General features: G+C 45.5%; 3 protein-coding genes across 7 annotated transcripts; 2 read left to right on the top strand and 1 right to left on the bottom strand.

The window, feature by feature from the left end:
- Nucleotides 1–1,030: 1,030 nt before the first annotated feature.
- On the bottom strand, nt 1,031–2,516 carry LOC121330151 (40S ribosomal protein S29). The gene is made up of 3 exons (XM_041276460.1): nt 2,409–2,516; nt 1,849–1,948; nt 1,031–1,163 (listed from the first exon to the last, which is right to left on the bottom strand). The coding sequence occupies exons 1-3, from the start codon at nt 2,468–2,470 to the stop codon at nt 1,155–1,157; spliced, it is 171 nt and encodes a 56-aa protein (XP_041132394.1). The 5' UTR covers nt 2,471–2,516; the 3' UTR covers nt 1,031–1,154.
- A 706-nt stretch (nt 2,517–3,222) lies between these two features.
- On the top strand, nt 3,223–14,241 carry LOC121330150 (leucine-rich repeat protein 1-like). Of its 2 annotated transcripts, XR_005951835.1 has the most exons (6): nt 3,223–3,311; nt 7,325–7,518; nt 8,046–8,144; nt 10,922–11,649; nt 12,078–12,177; nt 12,321–12,405. XR_005951835.1 is itself a non-coding variant. In XM_041276459.1 (5 exons), exons 2-5 carry the CDS (start codon nt 7,336–7,338, stop codon nt 12,571–12,573), a joined length of 1,263 nt encoding a protein of 420 aa, XP_041132393.1. In that variant the 5' UTR covers nt 3,223–3,311; nt 7,325–7,335; the 3' UTR covers nt 12,574–14,241. The 2 variants fall into 2 exon arrangements, 1 of the variants encoding a protein (XP_041132393.1); XM_041276459.1 differs by lacking the exon at nt 12,078–12,177 and having other exon boundaries at nt 12,321–14,241.
- A 2,164-nt stretch (nt 14,242–16,405) lies between these two features.
- LOC121330054 (alpha-1,6-mannosyl-glycoprotein 2-beta-N-acetylglucosaminyltransferase-like) lies at nt 16,406–19,982 on the top strand. 4 transcript variants are annotated; one of them, XM_041276305.1, is made up of 3 exons: nt 16,406–16,681; nt 17,074–17,276; nt 18,243–19,982. In XM_041276305.1, the coding sequence occupies exon 3, from the start codon at nt 18,528–18,530 to the stop codon at nt 19,827–19,829; it is 1,302 nt and encodes a 433-aa protein (XP_041132239.1). In that variant the 5' UTR covers nt 16,406–16,681; nt 17,074–17,276; nt 18,243–18,527; the 3' UTR covers nt 19,830–19,982. The 4 variants fall into 4 exon arrangements, with proteins under 4 accessions (XP_041132239.1, XP_041132238.1, XP_041132242.1 ...); XM_041276304.1 differs by lacking the exon at nt 17,074–17,276; XM_041276308.1 differs by lacking the exons at nt 16,406–16,681; nt 17,074–17,276 and adding an exon at nt 16,711–16,728.
- The last annotated feature ends 73 nt before the right edge of the window (nt 19,983–20,055 follow it).

Here is a 20,055-nt window from a genome sequence, read left to right as displayed (position 1 = left end):
CGATCAGATTGCACTACTGCTATTCATTCTCCCAGTAGGACTGAATCGTTCTTCTCCATACAGCAATACTGCTAAGTGTGGAGGCTCCCAGAGCACTTAGGTCAGTCACAAAAACCCCTCTTACAGCTGATCTCTATACTTACTGCACAGCTCTGTCTGCTTTGTGGTTTCAAGGATGCTCTTGTAACACAACTCCAGAGCACCAGTTAATTGAGAATGTAATTTCAGTTTGACCCAATGCTTTTAGTGGGTGCTGTGTATCTTTATGCAATGTTCATGTTTAAGCCCTCATTTACTGCCTAGCAAGGGTGGCCACTCCAAATACAGGAGAGCCATTCCACTTCACCTATAACTGGTAACACTACTAGATAATCAACTATTTCAGGGTCTGGATGGTAGTTTATTTGGTTCAATTAAACAATTTAGAAGAGGGTTGGAACAAAAACCAGCACTGATATAGGCCTCCAGGACCATGATTGGCCACAACTGGCCTAGACTAGAAGGATGCATTAAAAAATCAGGGGTTCCCAATCCCGGCCCTGGGGACCCACTGTGCCTTCTGGTTTTCATTCCAGCAGAGTTCTCAATTACTTCTTTGAACTATCCACTAGCTTAATTAGACCTTTTTAATTCTGATCAGCTTGAAAACGCAAACTTTTTAGGAGCTGAGAACAATTAAAAAGGTCTAAATAAGCACATAATTAGCTGAAATGGATCTGATGAAGTAACTGAACTTGCGTTTGAATGAAAACCAGCTGACACAGGGGTCCCCAGGACCAGCATTGTGGAAACCCTGCATGCAGTAGTTCAGGTTTCCAATCCCCTTACCCTGGGGAAGAGAATGAACTAACCCTCCCCTCTTCCTGGAAAAGTTGGCATGTAAAATAACAAACCTTTGTTTTATGGTAAACAGCCATCACAGGAACATCATTTCACTGGTCACCCCTCATCCCCCCAGTTTTATCTCCATTGGTAAGCAAGCTAGAGAAGGATCTCCACTAACATCCAGACACACACACAGGATGCACCATTGGGCTGAAACAGTTTTATTTAATTAACAGAACGCAAAGTGTTAAATGCCCGTCATACAGATGATCCTTTCCATATTTCCATGCCACTCTGGAGCTGCAACTCATCCAGTCCATTCCTTGTATTTAGTCAAGCTGCAGGAGATCAAAAACAAAAAAATGGGTACACATCCAACACACGTACACAATGCAAACAGCTACAAAAAATACTAGACACATTCAGAAGCAAGATAGAGACTGAAATCTATCAGTGTGTCTCACACAAGAGCCACACAGTCCGTGTCTGGATGGAAACCTCTGAAATCACAATACTTGCTAGACAAATTCAAGTACACAGGACACTGCTGAAGCACTCTGAACTGTGCAGACTGTCACATCCCACACAGCTGCACCTGTACTGCATGAAGCAGAGCAGAATTGCGTTTAGATTCAGCATCCTGTTCAATTCATAAAGTTACATCCAGTGCATCAAGACAACACTTTACAAACACCACCACTTATACAGGGGCTCCTGAAATTGACCATTTAAAAAAAAAATAAATAAATTTAACCACTTTCAATAACTGTGCCACAGGTGTCAATCGTGGTCCTGGAGGGCTGTTCCACTCCCGGGTTAACATGTAAAATGAACAACTTCAGGGTCTGGATGAAGCTTTCCTTGGTTCAAGTAAACCATTTAGAATCCTGTCTGTGATGTTAAAACTTGACTGAACTAAAATTTGCCATTACCGTTTTAAAAAGGGTCAAGTTTGTAGCACTTTGACCCACGCAAAAACCTCTACAACCTAAGAAACATCTTCTAATAAAGAACCTCCCTTACCTTGACAAAGCCGATGTCCTTCGCATACTGTCTGAAGCACTGCCGGCACATGTTCAGACCATACTTGCGGATCAGACCGTGCCTGTTTGAGCACACTCGGCTACAAAAAAAAAAATAAAAACAAAAATCACATGAAACGACCACAAACATTTTTATTGTGCGATTTCAACGCTTTACTCTAGCTGGACTCGACATGTGGCTGTTACACACACACAGCCGCCCTCCCCCCGCAGTCCACATACAACGGCCATCACCCGTCCAGCTAAGCAGAGTCTAAAGCAAGCAGCCCGGGAATGCGCGGATCATATAGCCCGCTGTGGGCTGGGTAACACCGGTGCGTTTCAGATTCAGCACTACTGATCGTATCAGTGGTCCAGCCACACAGAAACGCGTCCTGTAGGGATTCAGCTCTGGCAGTGCAAAGCGCCGCCATGTTCCTGCTCCCCACGCGGCCCGGGGTTTTGTTAGTGTTAGCCGGGGTATTTATTAAATATCTGCCCCGGGTTCGAGCGCAGGGCTGTAAAGGGGGTTCATTCGGCGGTATTGACGGGGTAACTGACCAGGAGCGGGAGCCCTGGCCGTATTTGCGCGGGTGACTCCAGTAGAGCTGCTGGTGGCCCATCTCGTCTCTATCGCTCGGATATCGAAAAGGAAGGCCGACTCGCACGCATGCGCTACTCAACCGCCCAGCCCCGCTCACTTCCTCTCTCAAGACTCCCACGGTGCACTGCGGGACATGGGAATTGTAGTTTTTTGTGTGTTTTATTTGTAGTCTCTCAAGCAAGACACGGGTAACAGCTCTCCTTGCTGCGGCAGGTCCCACAATTCAAGTTTACACTTACATGGCATTCACTAGCGCATGCTTCGTACATTACTCCATAGTTTAGGCTTCTGTGCAATTGATCTAATTTACCAGACAGAAGAGCCCTTTGCTTGTCCGGTTTGTTTGCATCCAGCAGTTATTAGCTGTGAACAGCTCTGTCGTGTGATATTAAATAGACTGTAATTCTCTGTTCCTAACTCACTAGTAAAGAAAGTGACGCGCCTGCCTGTGCAATGAACCGTGATCTCAGTGCGCCTTTCAGCAGACCACTAGGTGACGCGCCTCTCTTTCAGATTTCTCCCTACGATTCACAGGGTTTTCAAGTGTTTGGGATATTTTCTTTTTTTATGTATACCTTCTAAACACAGATGAAACAAATACCTCAATAATCGAGGCAAACAGATCTGTTTTTAACCTTCCTGCGTCAATTCAGTTCTATAACTTTTCACCAATCAGATTACTATGTTCGCGGTGGTGGCGTCGAGCGGGGCTGTAGCCAATCACAGAGCGGTTTATTGTTTCCTTGGCGACGAGCCAGTTTTTAGGCGGGTGTTGGTGTTTTGAATCGTGGATGATCGCTCTGTGTAATAAACTGGAAAGCTTTCTGTACCCCGTGCTGTGGGTATCGGTGAGCGTAAAGGTGAGATCGAAGCTGCGAGTGGCGTGCTGGCATGATGCAGTGTTTTTCAGTGTGTGTTTTTACAGACCCATCACAGTCTGAGTTGCATGTGAACACGCACTGTGAGCTGTGTACGATGCAGTGTTTTTCAGTGTGTGTTTACAGACCCATCACAGTCTGAGTTGCATGTGAACACGCACTGTGAGCTGTGTACGATGCAGTGTTTTTCAGTGTGTGTTTTTACAGACCCATCACAGTCTGAGTTGCATGTGAACACGCACTGTGAGCTGTGTACGATGCAGTGTTTTTCAGTGTGTGTGTTTACAGACCCATCACAGTCTGAGTTGCATGTGAACACGCACTGTGAGCTGTGTACGATGCAGTGTTTTTCAGTGTGTGTTTTTACAGACCCATCACAGTCTGAGTTGCATGTGAACACGCACTGTGAGCTGTGTACGATGCAGTGTTTTTCAGTGTGTGTGTTTTACAGACCCATCACAGTCTGAGTTGCATGTGAACACGCACTGTGAGCTGTGTACGATGCAGTGTTTTTCAGTGTGTGTTTACAGACCCATCACAGTCTGAGTTGCATGTGAACACGCACTGTGAGCTGTGTACGATGCAGTGTTTTTCAGTGTGTGTGTTTACAGACCCATCACAGTCTGAGTTGCATGTGAACACGCACTGTGAGCTGTGTACGATGCAGTGTTTTTCAGTGTGTGTGTTTACAGACCCATCACAGTCTGAGTTGCATGTGAACACGCACTGTGAGCTGTGTACGATGCAGTGTTTTTCAGTGTGTGTTTTTACAGACCCATCACAGTCTGAGTTGCATGTGAACACGCACTGTGAGCTGTGTACGATGCAGTGTTTTTCAGTGTGTGTGTTTTACAGACCCATCACAGTCTGAGTTGCATGTGAACACGCACTGTGAGCTGTGTACGATGCAGTGTTTTTCAGTGTGTGTGTTTACAGACCCATCACAGTCTGAGTTGCATGTGAACACGCACTGTGAGCTGTGTACGATGCAGTGTTTTTCAGTGTGTGTTTTTACAGACCCATCACAGTCTGAGTTGCATGTGAACACGCACTGTGAGCTGTGTACGATGCAGTGTTTTTCAGTGTGTGTGTTTTACAGTCCCATCACAGTCTGAGTTGCATGTGAACACGCACTGTGAGCTGTGTACGATGCAGTGTTTTTCAGTGTGTGTGTTTACAGTCCCATCACAGTCTGAGTTGCATGTGAACACGCACTGTGAGCTGTGTACGATGCAGTGTTTTTCAGTGTGTGTGTTTTACAGTCCCATCACAGTCTGAGTTGCATGTGAACACGCACTGTGAGCTGTGTACGATGCAGTGTTTTTCAGTGTGTGTTTTTACAGACCCATCACAGTCTGAGTTGCATGTGAACACGCACTGTGAGCTGTGTACGATGCAGTGTTTTTCAGTGTGTGTGTTTTACAGACCCATCACAGTCTGAGTTGCATGTGAACACGCACTGTGAGCTGTGTACGATGCAGTGTTTTTCAGTGTGTGTTTTTACAGACCCATCACAGTCTGAGTTGCATGTGAACACGCACTGTGAGCTGTGTACGATGCAGTGTTTTTCAGTGTGTGTTTTTACAGACCCATCACAGTCTGAGTTGCATGTGAACACGCACTGTGAGCTGTGTACGATGCAGTGTTTTTCAGTGTGTGTGTTTTACAGACCCATCACAGTCTGAGTTGCATGTGAACACGCACTGTGAGCTGTGTACGATGCAGTGTTTTTCAGTGTGTGTGTTTTACAGACCCATCACAGTCTGAGTTGCATGTGAACACGCACTGTGAGCTGTGTACGATGCAGTGTTTTTCAGTGTGTGTGTTTTACAGACCCATCACAGTCTGAGTTGCATGTGAACACGCACTGTGAGCTGTGTACGATGCAGTGTTTTTCAGTGTGTGTGTTTACAGTCCCATCACAGTCTGAGTTGCATGTGAACACGCACTGTGAGCTGTGTACGATGCAGTGTTTTTCAGTGTGTGTGTTTTACAGACCCATCACAGTCTGAGTTGCATGTGAACACGCACTGTGAGCTGTGTACGATGCAGTGTTTTTCAGTGTGTGTTTTACAGACCCATCACAGTCTGAGTTGCATGTGAACACGCACTGTGAGCTGTGTACGATGCAGTGTTTTTCAGTGTGTGTGTTTACAGACCCATCACAGTCTGAGTTGCATGTGAACACGCACTGTGAGCTGTGTACGATGCAGTGTTTTTCAGTGTGTGTGTTTACAGACCCATCACAGTCTGAGTTGCATGTGAACACGCACTGTGAGCTGTGTACGATGCAGTGTTTTTCAGTGTGTGTGTTTTACAGACCCATCACAGTCTGAGTTGCATGTGAACACGCACTGTGAGCTGTGTACGATGCAGTGTTTTTCAGTGTGTGTGTTTACAGACCCATCACAGTCTGAGTTGCATGTGAACACGCACTGTGAGCTGTGTACGATGCAGTGTTTTTCAGTGTGTGTTTTTACAGACCCATCACAGTCTGAGTTGCATGTGAACACGCACTGTGAGCTGTGTACGATGCAGTGTTTTTCAGTGTGTGTGTTTTACAGACCCATCACAGTCTGAGTTGCATGTGAACACGCACTGTGAGCTGTGTACGATGCAGTGTTTTTCAGTGTGTGTGTTTTACAGTCCCATCACAGTCTGAGTTGCATGTGAACACGCACTGTGAGCTGTGTACGATGCAGTGTTTTTCAGTGTGTGTGTTTACAGACCCATCACAGTCTGAGTTGCATGTGAACACGCACTGTGAGCTGTGTACGATGCAGTGTTTTTCAGTGTGTGTGTTTACAGACCCATCACAGTCTGAGTTGCATGTGAACACGCACTGTGAGCTGTGTACGATGCAGTGTTTTTCAGTGTGTGTGTTTACAGACCCATCACAGTCTGAGTTGCATGTGAACACGCACTGTGAGCTGTGTACGATGCAGTGTTTTTCAGTGTGTGTGTTTACAGACCCATCACAGTCTGAGTTGCATGTGAACACGCACTGTGAGCTGTGTACGATGCAGTGTTTTTCAGTGTGTGTGTTTACAGACCCATCACAGTCTGAGCTGCATGTGAACACGCACTGTGAGCTGTGTACGATGCAGTGTTTTTCAGTGTGTGTGTTTACAGACCCATCACAGTCTGAGTTGCATGTGAACACGCACTGTGAGCTGTGTACGAGGTGCTTCGTGTTACTCTGATGAAGACATGCCGTGTTTAGTGTGTTAGAAATACTCTGATCAAAAGGATGCGTGTTTTGTTGAAACAGCCTTTGTGGTTTTAGGATTATTATAAGCGCTTGTTTTGTTTTGCAGTCACAACAGACAGGTTGTATAATAATAAATAAAGACTACGGTGGTGTGCTGTGTGGCTACAGAAATACAGCCCATAATGTACACATTTTCGCTGCTAAGACCCTTGACAGTGCTCAAAGATCTGATCTTGCAAAAAGCATCAAGGCTGGGTTTTTGTGCATGACCAGTCAGTTTAACGGGAAATGGATGAACTAGTCAACCAAACCCACGCTGCGTCAATGTGACTTAGAAAAACAAAGTTGAACTGTGATACTGCACCAACAGCTAACGCTGGTCGGGTATGGTTTCGAGGAGTTGATGGTTATATTTATCAATTAAAATCTCTACGAAATATGAGTCAGGACAACGCGGGCGAGTGTGTTCCTGCAGAAATGCCGACCGGATGCAGCGGCTGTTTGTGAAGTGATTGATACGTGCGTGTGATTGAGGCGCTGTCATGCTAGAGTTGCAGAAGTAAATCTTTTGGCTAGGGGATTTGTTTGTTTGTTTGTTGGTTTGTTTTATAGTGGCTTTCAGTTTCCCCCAGGGCCAATGGAAACTGTTAATACTAGGCTTGTTTCAAAACCCCAATGTTTGAGTCTGTGACGTGCTGGAAGAACGCACACAGAGTGTTTTCAATGTTGTTTTTCCCCTTTCTGTAATGTACCCTATACCAACTCTCGGCTCGTTTCTTTGAAGCGAGACTGACGATGAAGCTTCAGTGTGAGGTGGAAGTTATCAATCGGATGCTGCCGACCTTTGGAATGAGAAATCGAGGCAAGGCAGCGAGAGCAGTGCTGTCCATCGGGAGACATCTGGACAACACGACCAAGATACAGAACATATTTCTCATGATCTGCACCTTAAAGCACAAAGCGGGCTGCAAGTACAAGGTTAGTTGCTTTTGCTGGGCTTGTGTTAAGACCTTCAAGGCTTGGTTGAGTCAGTATCATAACGCAACCAGTACATCAACAGCATACTGTCAAGAGCTCTTACACCATAGCGACACTCCCAGCAAAACAATAGCTTGTACTGTACTGTCAAGAGCGCCTCACCATAGCGACACTTCCTGCTAAACAACCAATTGTTTACTGTAGGAGAAGTGAAAACAATACAAAAACAAAGAAAACAAACAAACACAGACTGAGAGGAGAGTCAGGGTTGTTTCCTGTTATGTTTTTGTTTCCAGATATTAAAGGCTGGTAGTGTGATACAGTCCAGGGGACTTGCTGTATTATAGCTTTGTGGTGACAGTACTCTCAGCATGTTCATGTAGCTGAGTTGGGAACGAACATTTAACTGTTTGGGGGAGTGGTGCTCATATGCCAGCATTCCTGTTTCTGCTGAAACTGGGTTGCCCTGGAAATGGAAGCTGTATACTAGAGATGTGACAGTGACTTCTGCTTTCTTCCCAATACAGCTGAAGGAGAACATAGAACAGTTTTTCACCAGATTCGTGGAAGAGGGAAAGGCCACAATAAGACTGAAGGAACCAGCAGTAGACGTCTGTCTCAGTAAGGTATGCTCAATTTAAAGAGATTCTTTATAGTTTTATACTTTTCAGAAGGTTGTTTAATTCCCTAATTCATAGCTTAATGTCAATAAACTTTTGGAAAGGTTTTGTTTTGAGTGCACTAAGAGCTGAAGAAGAATGCACAGTAGTGCATCGATGCACTAGCTATAGTGTACTATTGCACATGATGTGTGATACTGCAGATTGAATGCACTAGTTATATTGTAATATTGCACATGATGTGTGATACTGCAGATTAAATTCACAGTAGTGTACTATTGAACATGATGTGTGATACTGCAGATTGAATGCACAGTAGGCCGGGAGATTTAAAATGTAATTATTATTATTATTATTATTATTATTATTATTGTTATTATTAATTGCATATTTTGTTTGCTTTCAATCCCATCTTTTCGCATCTAGAAATGTGAGGGGTTACTATTTCTTGTGTTTTTTATGAAAGGTGTATTTCTATAGCAGTGATGCTGAATCTACAGCACAGCCTTTGTTAGACTGCAGACAATAGAGAGCATGCTGCTGATGTGCTTGGGGCTGCTGTAGGACTGGCGTGACCTTTCCTCCAGATTCCAGGAACACAGTCTCGTTTCTCAGCGGCGCAGTTTTACCCTGTGTGTCGTTACATTACAGAAAGGGCTGCCGGGGTCTGCAGGGCTTGCACTAGGAAAGGGTTCCTTCTTATCTTCAGCATTGCAGTCATGTACTCCCCCTCTGCCTTCTTCCCACTCCCCAACGCCAGACACTAATCTTTGCTGAGGTTCACTCATCTCCCCCGTATTGGACGTTGCTCCCCGAAACTCACTCTATCATTTCCCCCCTCCACCCTTTCCTCCTTCTCCTCCCAGCTCCTCTCCTGCCCGCCTGCCTCTTTCGCCGCCGTTTCTCCTCCTTTCGCTAGCCTCTCCTCCTCCCTTAGACGCATAGTATTTGGTCTCAACTTTTTTCACAAGCAATTGTACACCCCATTGTTACTCGGTTGCCTCCTTGCACCTCTATTCCCAATATCTTTTATAAGTTCGAATGAGTGACCTCTCGCGGCGGGTTAGGCCGTATTCCGCGCACGACTACGCCAATTTACCTGCAAGCCTCGGATGACAATCCAAGATGTACCGCGTAGAATGAAGGACGGCAATGCTCTTCCCTTCTTCCTTTGCGTTTCCCCTCTCTTCCTTCCTTTCTCGCCCTTTTGTTTGTTGCCCCTGTGCATCGCGATCCTGTCCCACTTCCCGATTGCCTCCCTTCCCTCGACTCGCTTGTCCGTCACGTCCCCCCCCTTACTTCTCTTCCCCCGCTTTTCCCTGTTCCTTTCTCTCCCCTCTCTCTCTCCCCGCCTCCATCTCCCTATCCTTCGCATTTCCTTGCTCGTTCCTTTTCCCTCCTCTTTTTCCCCTTCATTCTTTCTCCCCTGCCTCCTCCCCATGTCTTCTTCTCTCCTCCTCCGCCCTCGTCGTGTTTTGCTTTTCCCCCCTCTCTCTCGTCCGACTACACTTCCCTCCCTGCCCCTTTCTCCTTCTCTCTCGTCTCCTTTGCTTTATTTTATTTCTTTTTGTACTTCATAGCACAGCATTTCGATTTTGGTGTTGTGCATTTCTGGCTTGCAGATCTTCAGACCTACAGACCAGTTTAACTGAGATTTAAAAGGAGAATTCTCCCGGATGGAAGGGGGAGGTGATTCTCAAGTGAGAAACCCTGCCTGGTATTTCAGAGCTGCTTGCTCATGCCTCATAACGCTGATGAAAGCACGTCTTGTTCACTGGGGGAGTTTTGGCTAGGAGTGCTGTCTGGAAATGAAATATTTACCTTGGAACTATGGCAGGGTGTATGATCAGAAGTGAACATGGCTAGTATTGCCACATCGAATCCTGAGGCTCCTTTGAGCGATTTCACACATGTTATGTTTATCATAACCAGGGTTTGAAATAAGGCTCCTGTTGCAGAGCAGTTTCAGCTGTTTTAGCCTCATCACTTAGATACAGGGTGAAAGTGCAGTTTTATGCTTTGAATGAACTTTCCCTAGAAGAACTAGACACCAGGGGTCTAATTGTGTGATTTAAGAGCTGTGAAAGAATATGTCTAGAGGCAATGACCTTGTTATTCCTCTGCAGTCTGAACACACTCACATCACTCACGTACACACCACACTCATTCAAGCATTTGAGCTGGCTTCAGAATCATACAGGATTTTCGCCTGACCCTCAAAGGAAGCAGCATTACACAGCCTGCAACAAGTAATCTCGATTTTCTGTTTCCTGATGGCTAGTTCAGTAACAAGGTCACTACTGATTTTTACATTCTCCTTGGTCTTGGATTACTTTAACCTGTTCCCAGTTTTCAAACCAAATAGTTATGAGGCCTCACGTTTGTTTAGTCGGGGTTAGGGTGGAAATTCATTCCTTCACTAGTAAACAACAATGGATCCATTCAGATAGTAAAATGTGTCACATGGGTGACAGTCTTGTTTGGACAGGAAATAATCTGTGACTAAGATGTTCCCAGACACAGCAATATGATTGATACAGTGATATGACTTGCAGGATGAAAACCGTTTTCTTTAGACAATACCTTTCGGCCCTCTGAGGTACCAGGTAGTTTTGGCAAGGTGCCTTGTGTTGCAATCTCCTTTCTTATTCCTAATAATTGTGTACTTTCTTTTCTTGTCAAAAGAATACGCTGTTCTACAGCCACAGGCCAAACAACACAGGTGTGGCAAATACCATCCACCTGGCTAGGAGATAAGTGTGTGAATAATTCTCATTTTATAGGCGGATGCCAACAACTTGAAGAACTTCCTCTCCGCTGCCAGGCTGGCTCACAGAGGGAGTGAAGTCGACGCGTTAGCCTTGACTACTCTGGCTCCCGCCCGGACCCGCGATGTGGAGAAACCCAAGAGCAAGATGAGCATCACCTCCAAGAAGGACTATCCGCTCACGTCCTGCTTCCCCTACTCCCTGGAGCAGCTGCAGGTGTCCTACTGCAGGCTGTCTCGGGTGGACATGCGCATGCTGACCCTGAGGAAACTGAGGAAGCTGGACCTGAGCAACAACCACATCAAGAAGCTGCCAGCCACCATCGGGGACCTGTGCTGCCTCGCCGAGCTCGTTCTGCACAACAACCACCTGGAGACCTTCAGCACCGCCCTGTGCCAGTCCACTCTGCAGCACTCCCTGCAGTACCTGGACCTCGGCCAGAACAAACTCCGAGCCCTTCCCATTCAGTTCTGCCAACTCCGGGAACTCGTGCATCTGAAGCTGGACGACAATGAGATGCTCCGTCTCCCGGTCAAGATCGGGCAGCTCAGTAAACTGCGCTTCCTCTCCGCAGCCCGCAACCAGCTGCCCTACCTGCCCACCGACTTCCGCAGGCTGTCGCTGGAGAACCTGGACCTTTTTGGGAACCCTTTCAAGCAACCCAATCCCCTGGACCACACTATTCAGTTAAAATTCCCCTTGACTTTGCTGGAGATGGCTTCACGGGCAGCAGTCAACTACAGGTTGGTATTGCATGGATTATTTCAGCTTTCCTAAATAGAACATAAAAAAGGATTGCTAAGGGGGGGGGGGGGGGGCGGCTCCTAGCGGCTCCTCTTTAATTGTGTATGTTTGTGCCTTTCTTAAATTGAACATAGATCTTAAACAGAGGCTCTGTGGCTTGGAACTTTGTTTCAGGGGACATGGTTTCAGGCCACTGCACGGCACACTAAGGGAGACTTGGGGTTTGATGCAGCCAAACTAGGTATCCTGTCTCCTGGAGCCAGGTTTCAAGCCACTGTAACGTCACATATCTATATATTAATCTGAAAAAGTGGCTTTGTATTCCCTCAGCATTATAATATAGATTTGAAGCGATCTAAGCAAGACGGTCTGGTGTTTTAGGATCTGAGCTATTAAGAGTTATTAGTGTGTTCTGTTCATGTTACAGAAAGAGGAGAAGTTGCACCACACTTGCAGCTGTTTAAAGATGCATAACAGTGAAATAAAAAAGAAAAAATGGTTACAGCTGTTGTCAACTACTACTGCTTGTAGGTATCTCCACAGAGCCATTCTTTCATAGGGTTGATGGCGTTTGCACATTTGCTTTCTAGTTTATCCAGATGCTGTCACTCAAGTGGCAGTAGCTAAGTGACTGTGTTTCCAATGGTATCCTCTCTTCACTTTCTAACAGAATACCATACAGCCCTCAGCTCATTCCTGCGCACTTGTGCCAAGACCTGGAAGTTTCCAAAACCTGCGATTGTGGAAACGCTTGTCTGAACTTCTACATCCAGACCACCGTCAGCATGAACCTGCACCACGTGTCCCACACCGTCGTCCTGGTGGACAACATGGGAGGCACAGAGGCCCCCGTCCTCTGCTATTTCTGCTCCCTGACTTGCTACTCTGAATTCCTTGACAAATGCTTGCAGCGCAGCAGGTGATCGGAGGAGCAGAATGCATTGCTGATGCCCTTCCAGACGAGATGCAGCCACACGGGCCCAGGGCAGCAGGGATTGACGTAACTGTGTGGTGACGACCATGAGACAACCGGGGAAGGAAATCTCAATGTTGGCTTCTTGTGAAAGTATTTTTTCTGGTTTGTATTCTGTAGTGGATAGACATGAACCTAGGCTTGTGTTCTGTAGATCTGCCTGCCAGGAAATGGACGATCTGCTATTACAGTATCCATTTACAAGAGGGGGGGGGGGGGGGGGTCATGCTGAGTATCGTTGGTAGCTGAAACAAGGGTCTGGTGTAGGATGTAATGTATTGACTGGTCGTTCGGTTGCTTTTTAAAAGTATATATGTATGTTGAAAAAAATGTGTGCATTTGTAACTCGGGCTGTTCCTGATTCTATTTGACTGCAGGACTGTTTGGGTTAATAATACTGGGATGTAGTAAGTCTTAACCAAGCCAGCTTTACTTATTGAAGATCTGTGTTGTTTTAAATTGAATATGCAGATGGTGAGTCTGGCAGTGGTACATAAATTAGCAGCAAGCAACATGACAGCACAGCACAGGCAGTGTAGCTAGGAGACACAGCATTATACAGTATGTTTGCATTATTCAAATGCAAGGATAATGCAGCATTAGAAGATCACTGAAATTATCTCAGTTAATGTTCAATCACTGTGCTTTTAACTTGGTGGGGTGTATTGCATGGTATAGTATCATTTGAACTCTTTTGATAGTATTTTGAATTGCAAAGGGACACAGTATTATTGGATATTGGGGTATTTTTGGTTTTGTGAGTTGTTTTTGAGGCCCAGGGTAATTGCAGCACAAACCAGGCAAGCATTGTAAATGAAGCTCTTGGAGTTCTGTAATTTTGGAGCAGCAGAACATTCCCATTAAATGCAGCTTGTTGGAAAGGGTGCTTAATAAACTGAAGTACCACCAAAACCACCTAGGTGGTGCTCTTGCACTAGCACTGACCTCCTTACACTGGCCACAAGCTGTGTAAACCGGAGCCCTGTGGCTTACAGCAATCCGCCTTGCACTGAATCCACAAGCTGCTGTATCAGGAATCGCATCAACAGTCCTCTTGTGATACTGATCACCTCCAGTGCTATCAAATCAGACCATACTTCATATCAAATCACCTACTGCAATATCAAGCATTTAACTATTTCAGCAATGTAAAAATGCAAGGCATTTTTGATATCCAGCACCTCATATTTTGGCACTTGATGTTAAAAGCACATGTCAGTATTGATTGGATCCAGCTTTAAATCTCTTTAGCAGTAGGAATCCAGCTTGCCGAGTCCGGCTCTGAACGCCCCTCAGTGTAAGGGGGTGTGTGTGCTTCGGGAACAGAGCCACAGTGAGGACAAGGGCTGCTGGCTTTCTTTTTTTAGTTTAGTCGGTTCTTTCAATAATATCTTGTAGACTCACTGTTATATGGATTGTACTGTTTGCTCAAGGTCTTGTATTAATGTTTCGGGTTTTCAATGCACCTGATCATCTGCATGACAGCTGATGTACTGTGTGAGTCTTTGTAACCAAATGCATTTCACCTCCACTAGCCAGTCTTTTACTACAAATTGAATGTGTGCAACGTGTAGCCCTGGCAGTGAATTCAATTATTTAATAAAGATAATAAAATATACTGGGTTTCTGTTTTTAATATGGGTTTGTTTGTTTTTTTAATTACTGTAACTAAAATCGCTTTCTATTTTAACAATGCTTTTAAAAAAAATGACACTTTTTTTGTAACACATTTGAATGCAGTAGCAATTTCAGATCTTAAGTAAGTTCTGTAGCTTGGTGACCATAGCGTGGGTTTAAGGAACCATAGCGTGGGTTTAAGGGACCATAGCGTGGGTTTAAGGGACCATAGCGTGGGTTTAAGGGACCATAGCGTGGGTTTAAGGGACCATAGCGTGGGTTTAAGGGACCATAGCGTGGGTTTAAGGAACCATAGCGTGGATGTTTTAAGGAACCATAGCGTGGGTGTTTTAAGGGACCATAGCGTGGGTTTAAGGAACCATAGCGTGGGTTTAAGGGACCATAGCGTGGGTTTAAGGAACCATAGCGTGGGTTTAAGGAACCATAGCGTGGGTGTTTTAAGGGACCATAGCGTGGGTTTAAGGGACCATAGCGTGGGTTTAAGGAACCATAGCGTGGGTGTTTTAAGGGACCATAGCGTGGGTTTAAGGAACCATAGCGTGGGTTTAAGGAACCATAGCGTGGGTGTTTTAAGGGACCATAGCGTGGGTTTAAGGGACCATAGCGTGGGTTTAAGGAACCATAGCGTGGGTTTAAGGAACCATAGCGTGGGTGTTTTAAGGGACCATAGCGTGGGTTTAAGGGACCATAGCGTGGGTTTAAGGGACCATAGCGTGGGTTTAAGGAACCATAGCGTGGGTTTAAGGAACCATAGCGTGGGTGTTTTAAGGGACCATAGCGTGGGTTTAAGGAACCATAGCGTGGGTTTAAGAAACTATAGCGTGGGTGTTTTAAGGGACCATAGCGTGGGTTTAAGGGACCATAGCGTGGGTTTAAGGGACCATAGCGTGGGTTTAAGGAACCATAGCGTGGGTGTTTTAAGGGACCATAGCGTGGGTTTAAGGAACCATAGCGTGGGTGTTTTAAGGGACCATAGCGTGGGTGTTTTTCTTTCGATGTCTGTATAAAGAAGGAGTTTAATAATTGGAGTCACATCTGTGGAACGGTTTCAGTTGCACTGAATTACGTACCAGTAATGCTACCCCTTTAAAAACACAAGAGTTAAAATGCATCATAACCCTGGTTTAGACACTGCTGGAGAATCTTGCTATTTGGAGCTGTGCTAGGGTTGCCACCTGGCCTCATAATTCCAGAACTCTGAGACAGAACAGGATTTTGAAGTTGCCTTTAAACTGAAGGAAATCAACATGTGAATTGAGCCCTAAACCTTGGCTAAATTGATTCTGGTAATTAATTATCTTGAGGCAGCATGACAATACAATAATAGCTTTTAACAAATGAAATGAATAAATAAGTACATCATCAATATTTATTTTATTAATAGTTTTAAAAATATATATTTTAAAGTTTCTTTATCTAATAGTATATCACCTTCTCCCACTGAAATCATTAATACTGAGCAGCATGAACACTGGATCAGTGATGTTATTTAATTGGGATAGTCAATGTAAATTAGGGCTATATTTTACTAATTAATAGGATATAAATAGCATTTTTTAAATATTGAGAACTGAAATATCATTTTGTTCAAAATAAAAATAAATATCTTGAATAACCCTACACGCACGTTTATTCAAGATGCTTTTTTTTATTTTGTAAGATTTGTATGATCACAATGATTCGGGTAATTAGGAAGCAGTATAAATTAAGCAAGTGCTTAGCGCTCAGTTCACGTGTTTATTGCTTTCAGTTTAAGGGCAAGTTAAAAACCATGTCCCTTCCCACAGTGTTCTGGAATTATGGGGCCAGGTGGCAAAGGTAAGCTGTGCGCAGACATGTGCTTTTCCAAGGGCTGCAGCGGGATGTATCCAAGGGCCACTCTTCTTTACTCTGTACGTTAATTATTGAGCGTAACACAATACTGCAGACCGCGGGTGATCTGCCCCTGTCTGCTGCTACACTGGACCTACATTAACAGCTGCGCAATCTCCGGGAATGTGAACGCGAAGAGCACACGCAACGCCAACGTGCGAGTGCTATCTCCATGGTGCAAATGCAGCATGATGCACACCACGGGAGTTACGTGCTAGCAGCACAGTGCTGATAAGACATAAATACAAGATCAGAGTCCCTTTTCACGTTCTCCACGGCTCACTGCAGGCTGCATTAGCACAGCCGGGGGTCTGCACCGCGCCACACTGCCTCGCCGCTCCAGCGAGAAGCCGCGCTGTGACGTCACGGACGGGCGCGCTGCAATCCCGGGTTAGCGGAGAGGCCCCGGCGGGCGCGGTGCGTTGTGGGATAGTGGAGCCGCTCGCAGCGGAGAGGAAGGGAGAGAGCTATGGAGGAAAGCGAGGGTATAAATACATCGCTCTGTTAATCACGGCGGAGCTCGAATCGGAGACGAGCTGGGTTTAGAGGTACGTGCGGATGTGATAACACGACAGAGGGGCTGCGGCGCGCCGTTGTGAGAGTGTTATCAGGTGGGAGCGGTTCAGGGTGCGCTTGCTGTCTGGACTGCGGGCATGTTAATAATGCACGGGGGGGGGGGTTCTTAGCACTTATTGAAATTTATTGTAGATGAAATGGTTAGTTATGCTTTTCACGGATGTTTTTATTGAATTCCCTGCACATTGCTGATATGTATATGTAGGGAATGTGTAATTGTGCACAGTGAACGACGCGTCAGTCTAACATTGGAAAAGGGGCTTGGTTAGAAATGTTGCGCCGCTTTTGTAGTTCTTGTAATTGTTCTGTATTTATTTATTTATTTATTTTGCGACATTACTGCTGTGTTTTATTTTGTTTCAAGACCTGGAGCTTCCAGTCAGTTAAAGAGGAAATGGCAAGAAACAAAAACCACAGCTTTACTTAATCACGTTCCGTGACAAAGGATTTCTTATTGAAGAACCAGCGCATCACCGAAGAACCGCCGAGTGCAGAGAGAGCTAGGCAGATAGATGATGGATAGGTGTCACGTTACCAGCGAGGCAGTGCGCTGTGCTCATTTCCCGAGTAAGAACATTTTAGAGGTTCAGTGATGTGCGTGTTCATTGTTCAAATTAGTCTTTATGTACACGTGTAAATATGAAGCGTGTCAATGATATGATTGAGGGTTGTGTTTTTTTTTTTTTTTGTCTCTCCCAGTTGTATGCATTGTACACGTTTTGAATGACAATGTAGTTTCAAAGTCCATGCTTGGACAAAAATAAACACCTCCGTGTAATGTGGCTGCCCTTTGCGTATTGAGATGCGAAGAAGTCTAAGGTATTGAGATGGGATCCGCTTGCCTTGTGCACTGGTAGTAGCTGCTCGGCTGGCAGGTGCTTCTGTACAGCAGTCTGCACATGTTGGCAATGCCTGTTGTACATGGGTGAGTTCATCTCCACGCTGGGCCAGGTTTTATTACATTAGTGTTTGTACCAAACTGTGAGCCATGTTCAGAAGCTGTTGTAAATACACCCAACACTCTATCCTTCTAAAGCTGGTCAGAAACGGTACAAAAAGTCTCAATCTGATGAGCAGCCCTTCACTATCCAGTGCTGAAGGGCAGGGCAATCTCTGTATGAAATTGGCATGCTTCTGAGTGCCTTGCACAAGGGGAACTACATTGGATTTTCCAGTCATGGTAAATGCTCCCTGCTTGGTTGAGCTGAACCTGCTATTAGCAAGTGCTCAAATCCATCACTAGCTCATCCATTACTAGCGCCTTTCATAGTGGACCACCATCACAAAGCATTGTACTGAGGCAGGCTGTGAACTGCGCATTACATGCAAAGGTAAAACTAATGGTAAAGACACAGATTAGCCAGTTTGTACTTTTCTACTTGACATGGCTTCTTTATAGCTTTACATTGTGTGGTTGCATGTTGATAAATCCATGGAATTTCAATTCACATTCTGCCACACTGCTGGAGGGTGGTGACACAGCACAAACCTTTACCTGTGAAGAATGATCCATGTCTGTGTTTTGTTTTTCAGAAATCGTCTGGGACTGGGTTATTTTTGCAAGCTTGCCTAATTTAAAATGAAACGGACCATGGACAACTGGATATGTTTTGCATCAACAGCCTACTCAGGCAGTTGGAGTCAAGAGTGAAGAAAAAGCAAGGATAAGATCACCTGTTTTTTTGTTTGTTTCTTACCCCATGTTGTAAACAGTATCTTCCTCCTTTGAGTAGAGCACCGCTCACCCTGGATTAGGGTGCTCATCTGCCTTTCTTCTACGTTTTTTTTTTTTTTTCTTGTGCTCTATCACTGCCTGCCATGAGGTTCCGAATTTACAAGCGCAAGGTTTTTATATTAACTCTGATAGTTGTAGCCTGTGGCTTTGCCTTCTGGAGCAATGGGAGGCAAAGGAAAGGCGAGGTGTTCACCAGAGACACCGAGGTGGAGAGAAGTGACCGGGGACAAAGCACGTCTGTCCACAGAAAAGCATGGAACGAGACGCTACAGGACAAGGGGCAGAAACCCGAGGTGGACAACATGACCTTGGTTTATCGGGGGATCGTTTACCAGCTGAACTTTGACCAGACCATCAAGAATGCGGAGAAGTTCACCAGCCGTCCGAAAGATGACCTGGTCTTGGTGGTCCAAGTCCACAACCGACCCGAGTACCTGAGACTGCTAGTAGACTCTCTTAGGAAAGCCAGGGGCATTGAAAACGTGCTGCTGATATTCAGCCACGACTACTGGTCCCCGGATATTAATCAAGTGGTCGCTACCGTCGATTTTTGCCAAGTCCTTCAAATATTCTTCCCTTTTAGCATTCAGTTGTACCCTCAAGAGTTTCCCGGAAACGACCCTAAAGACTGCCCAAGAGACATCCCCAAGAAAGATGCCTTAAAACTGGGCTGCATCAACGCAGGTTTCCCGGATTCGTTCGGCCATTACCGAGAAGCAAAGTTCTCCCAGACTAAGCACCACTGGTGGTGGAAGCTGCATTTCGTCTGGGAACGGGTGAAAGCCTTGAAAGACCACAGCGGGTTGGTTTTGCTCATTGAAGAGGACCACTACCTGTCACCAGACTTCTACCACCTCCTCAAGAAGATGTGGAGCCTGAAGAATGAGCAGTGCCCTGACTGCGACGTTTTTTCACTGGGCACTTACGCCCACGCCAGCTTCTCCAACAAGGCTGATAAAGTGGAGGTGAAAGCGTGGAAGTCGACTGAGCACAACATGGGCATGGCGCTGAGCAGAGACACTTACCAGAAGCTGATGCAGTGCACAGACACGTTCTGCAGCTACGATGACTATAACTGGGACTGGTCCTTGCAGTACGTCACCGTCGCCTGCCTGCAGAGGTTCTGGAAGGTCATGGTAAGTGAAGCCCCAAGGATCTTCCATGCTGGAGACTGCGGGATGCACCACAGGGAAACCTGCATGCCCCAAACCCAGAAGACCAAAATCATGAGCATTCTGCAGAGCCATGACAACCTGTTGTTCCCCGAGACCATCCTCATATCCAAGAGGCTGCCGGTAGCTGCAGTTTCTCCGCACGTGAAAAACGGTGGCTGGGGAGACATCCGAGACCACGAACTTTGCAAAAGCTACCGCAGGCTGCAGTGACATTCCTTTCCAGAAACTTCCCACAAAAAACCTTTTGAATTGTGTTTTTTTTCTCTCTTTCTTTACAGACTGTTTCCATACTTATTGGGAGTGAAGCAAATAAAGTACAATGTGTCTTTTAATAACTAAGTAAAAACAAAACGTCTTGTGGAAGTTGACAGCGGTGTTGTGGTTTTATTATTACAAGCATGCTATATAGCCTTTTGCAGTACTAGACCCTCCACCC

Source organism: Polyodon spathula, chromosome 17 (assembly GCF_017654505.1).
Source record: "Polyodon spathula isolate WHYD16114869_AA chromosome 17, ASM1765450v1, whole genome shotgun sequence".
NCBI lineage: Eukaryota > Metazoa > Chordata > Actinopteri > Acipenseriformes > Polyodontidae > Polyodon > Polyodon spathula.
The sequence above is the reverse complement of the archived record's forward strand: the minus strand, read 5'-3'. Positions and strand labels throughout refer to the sequence as shown.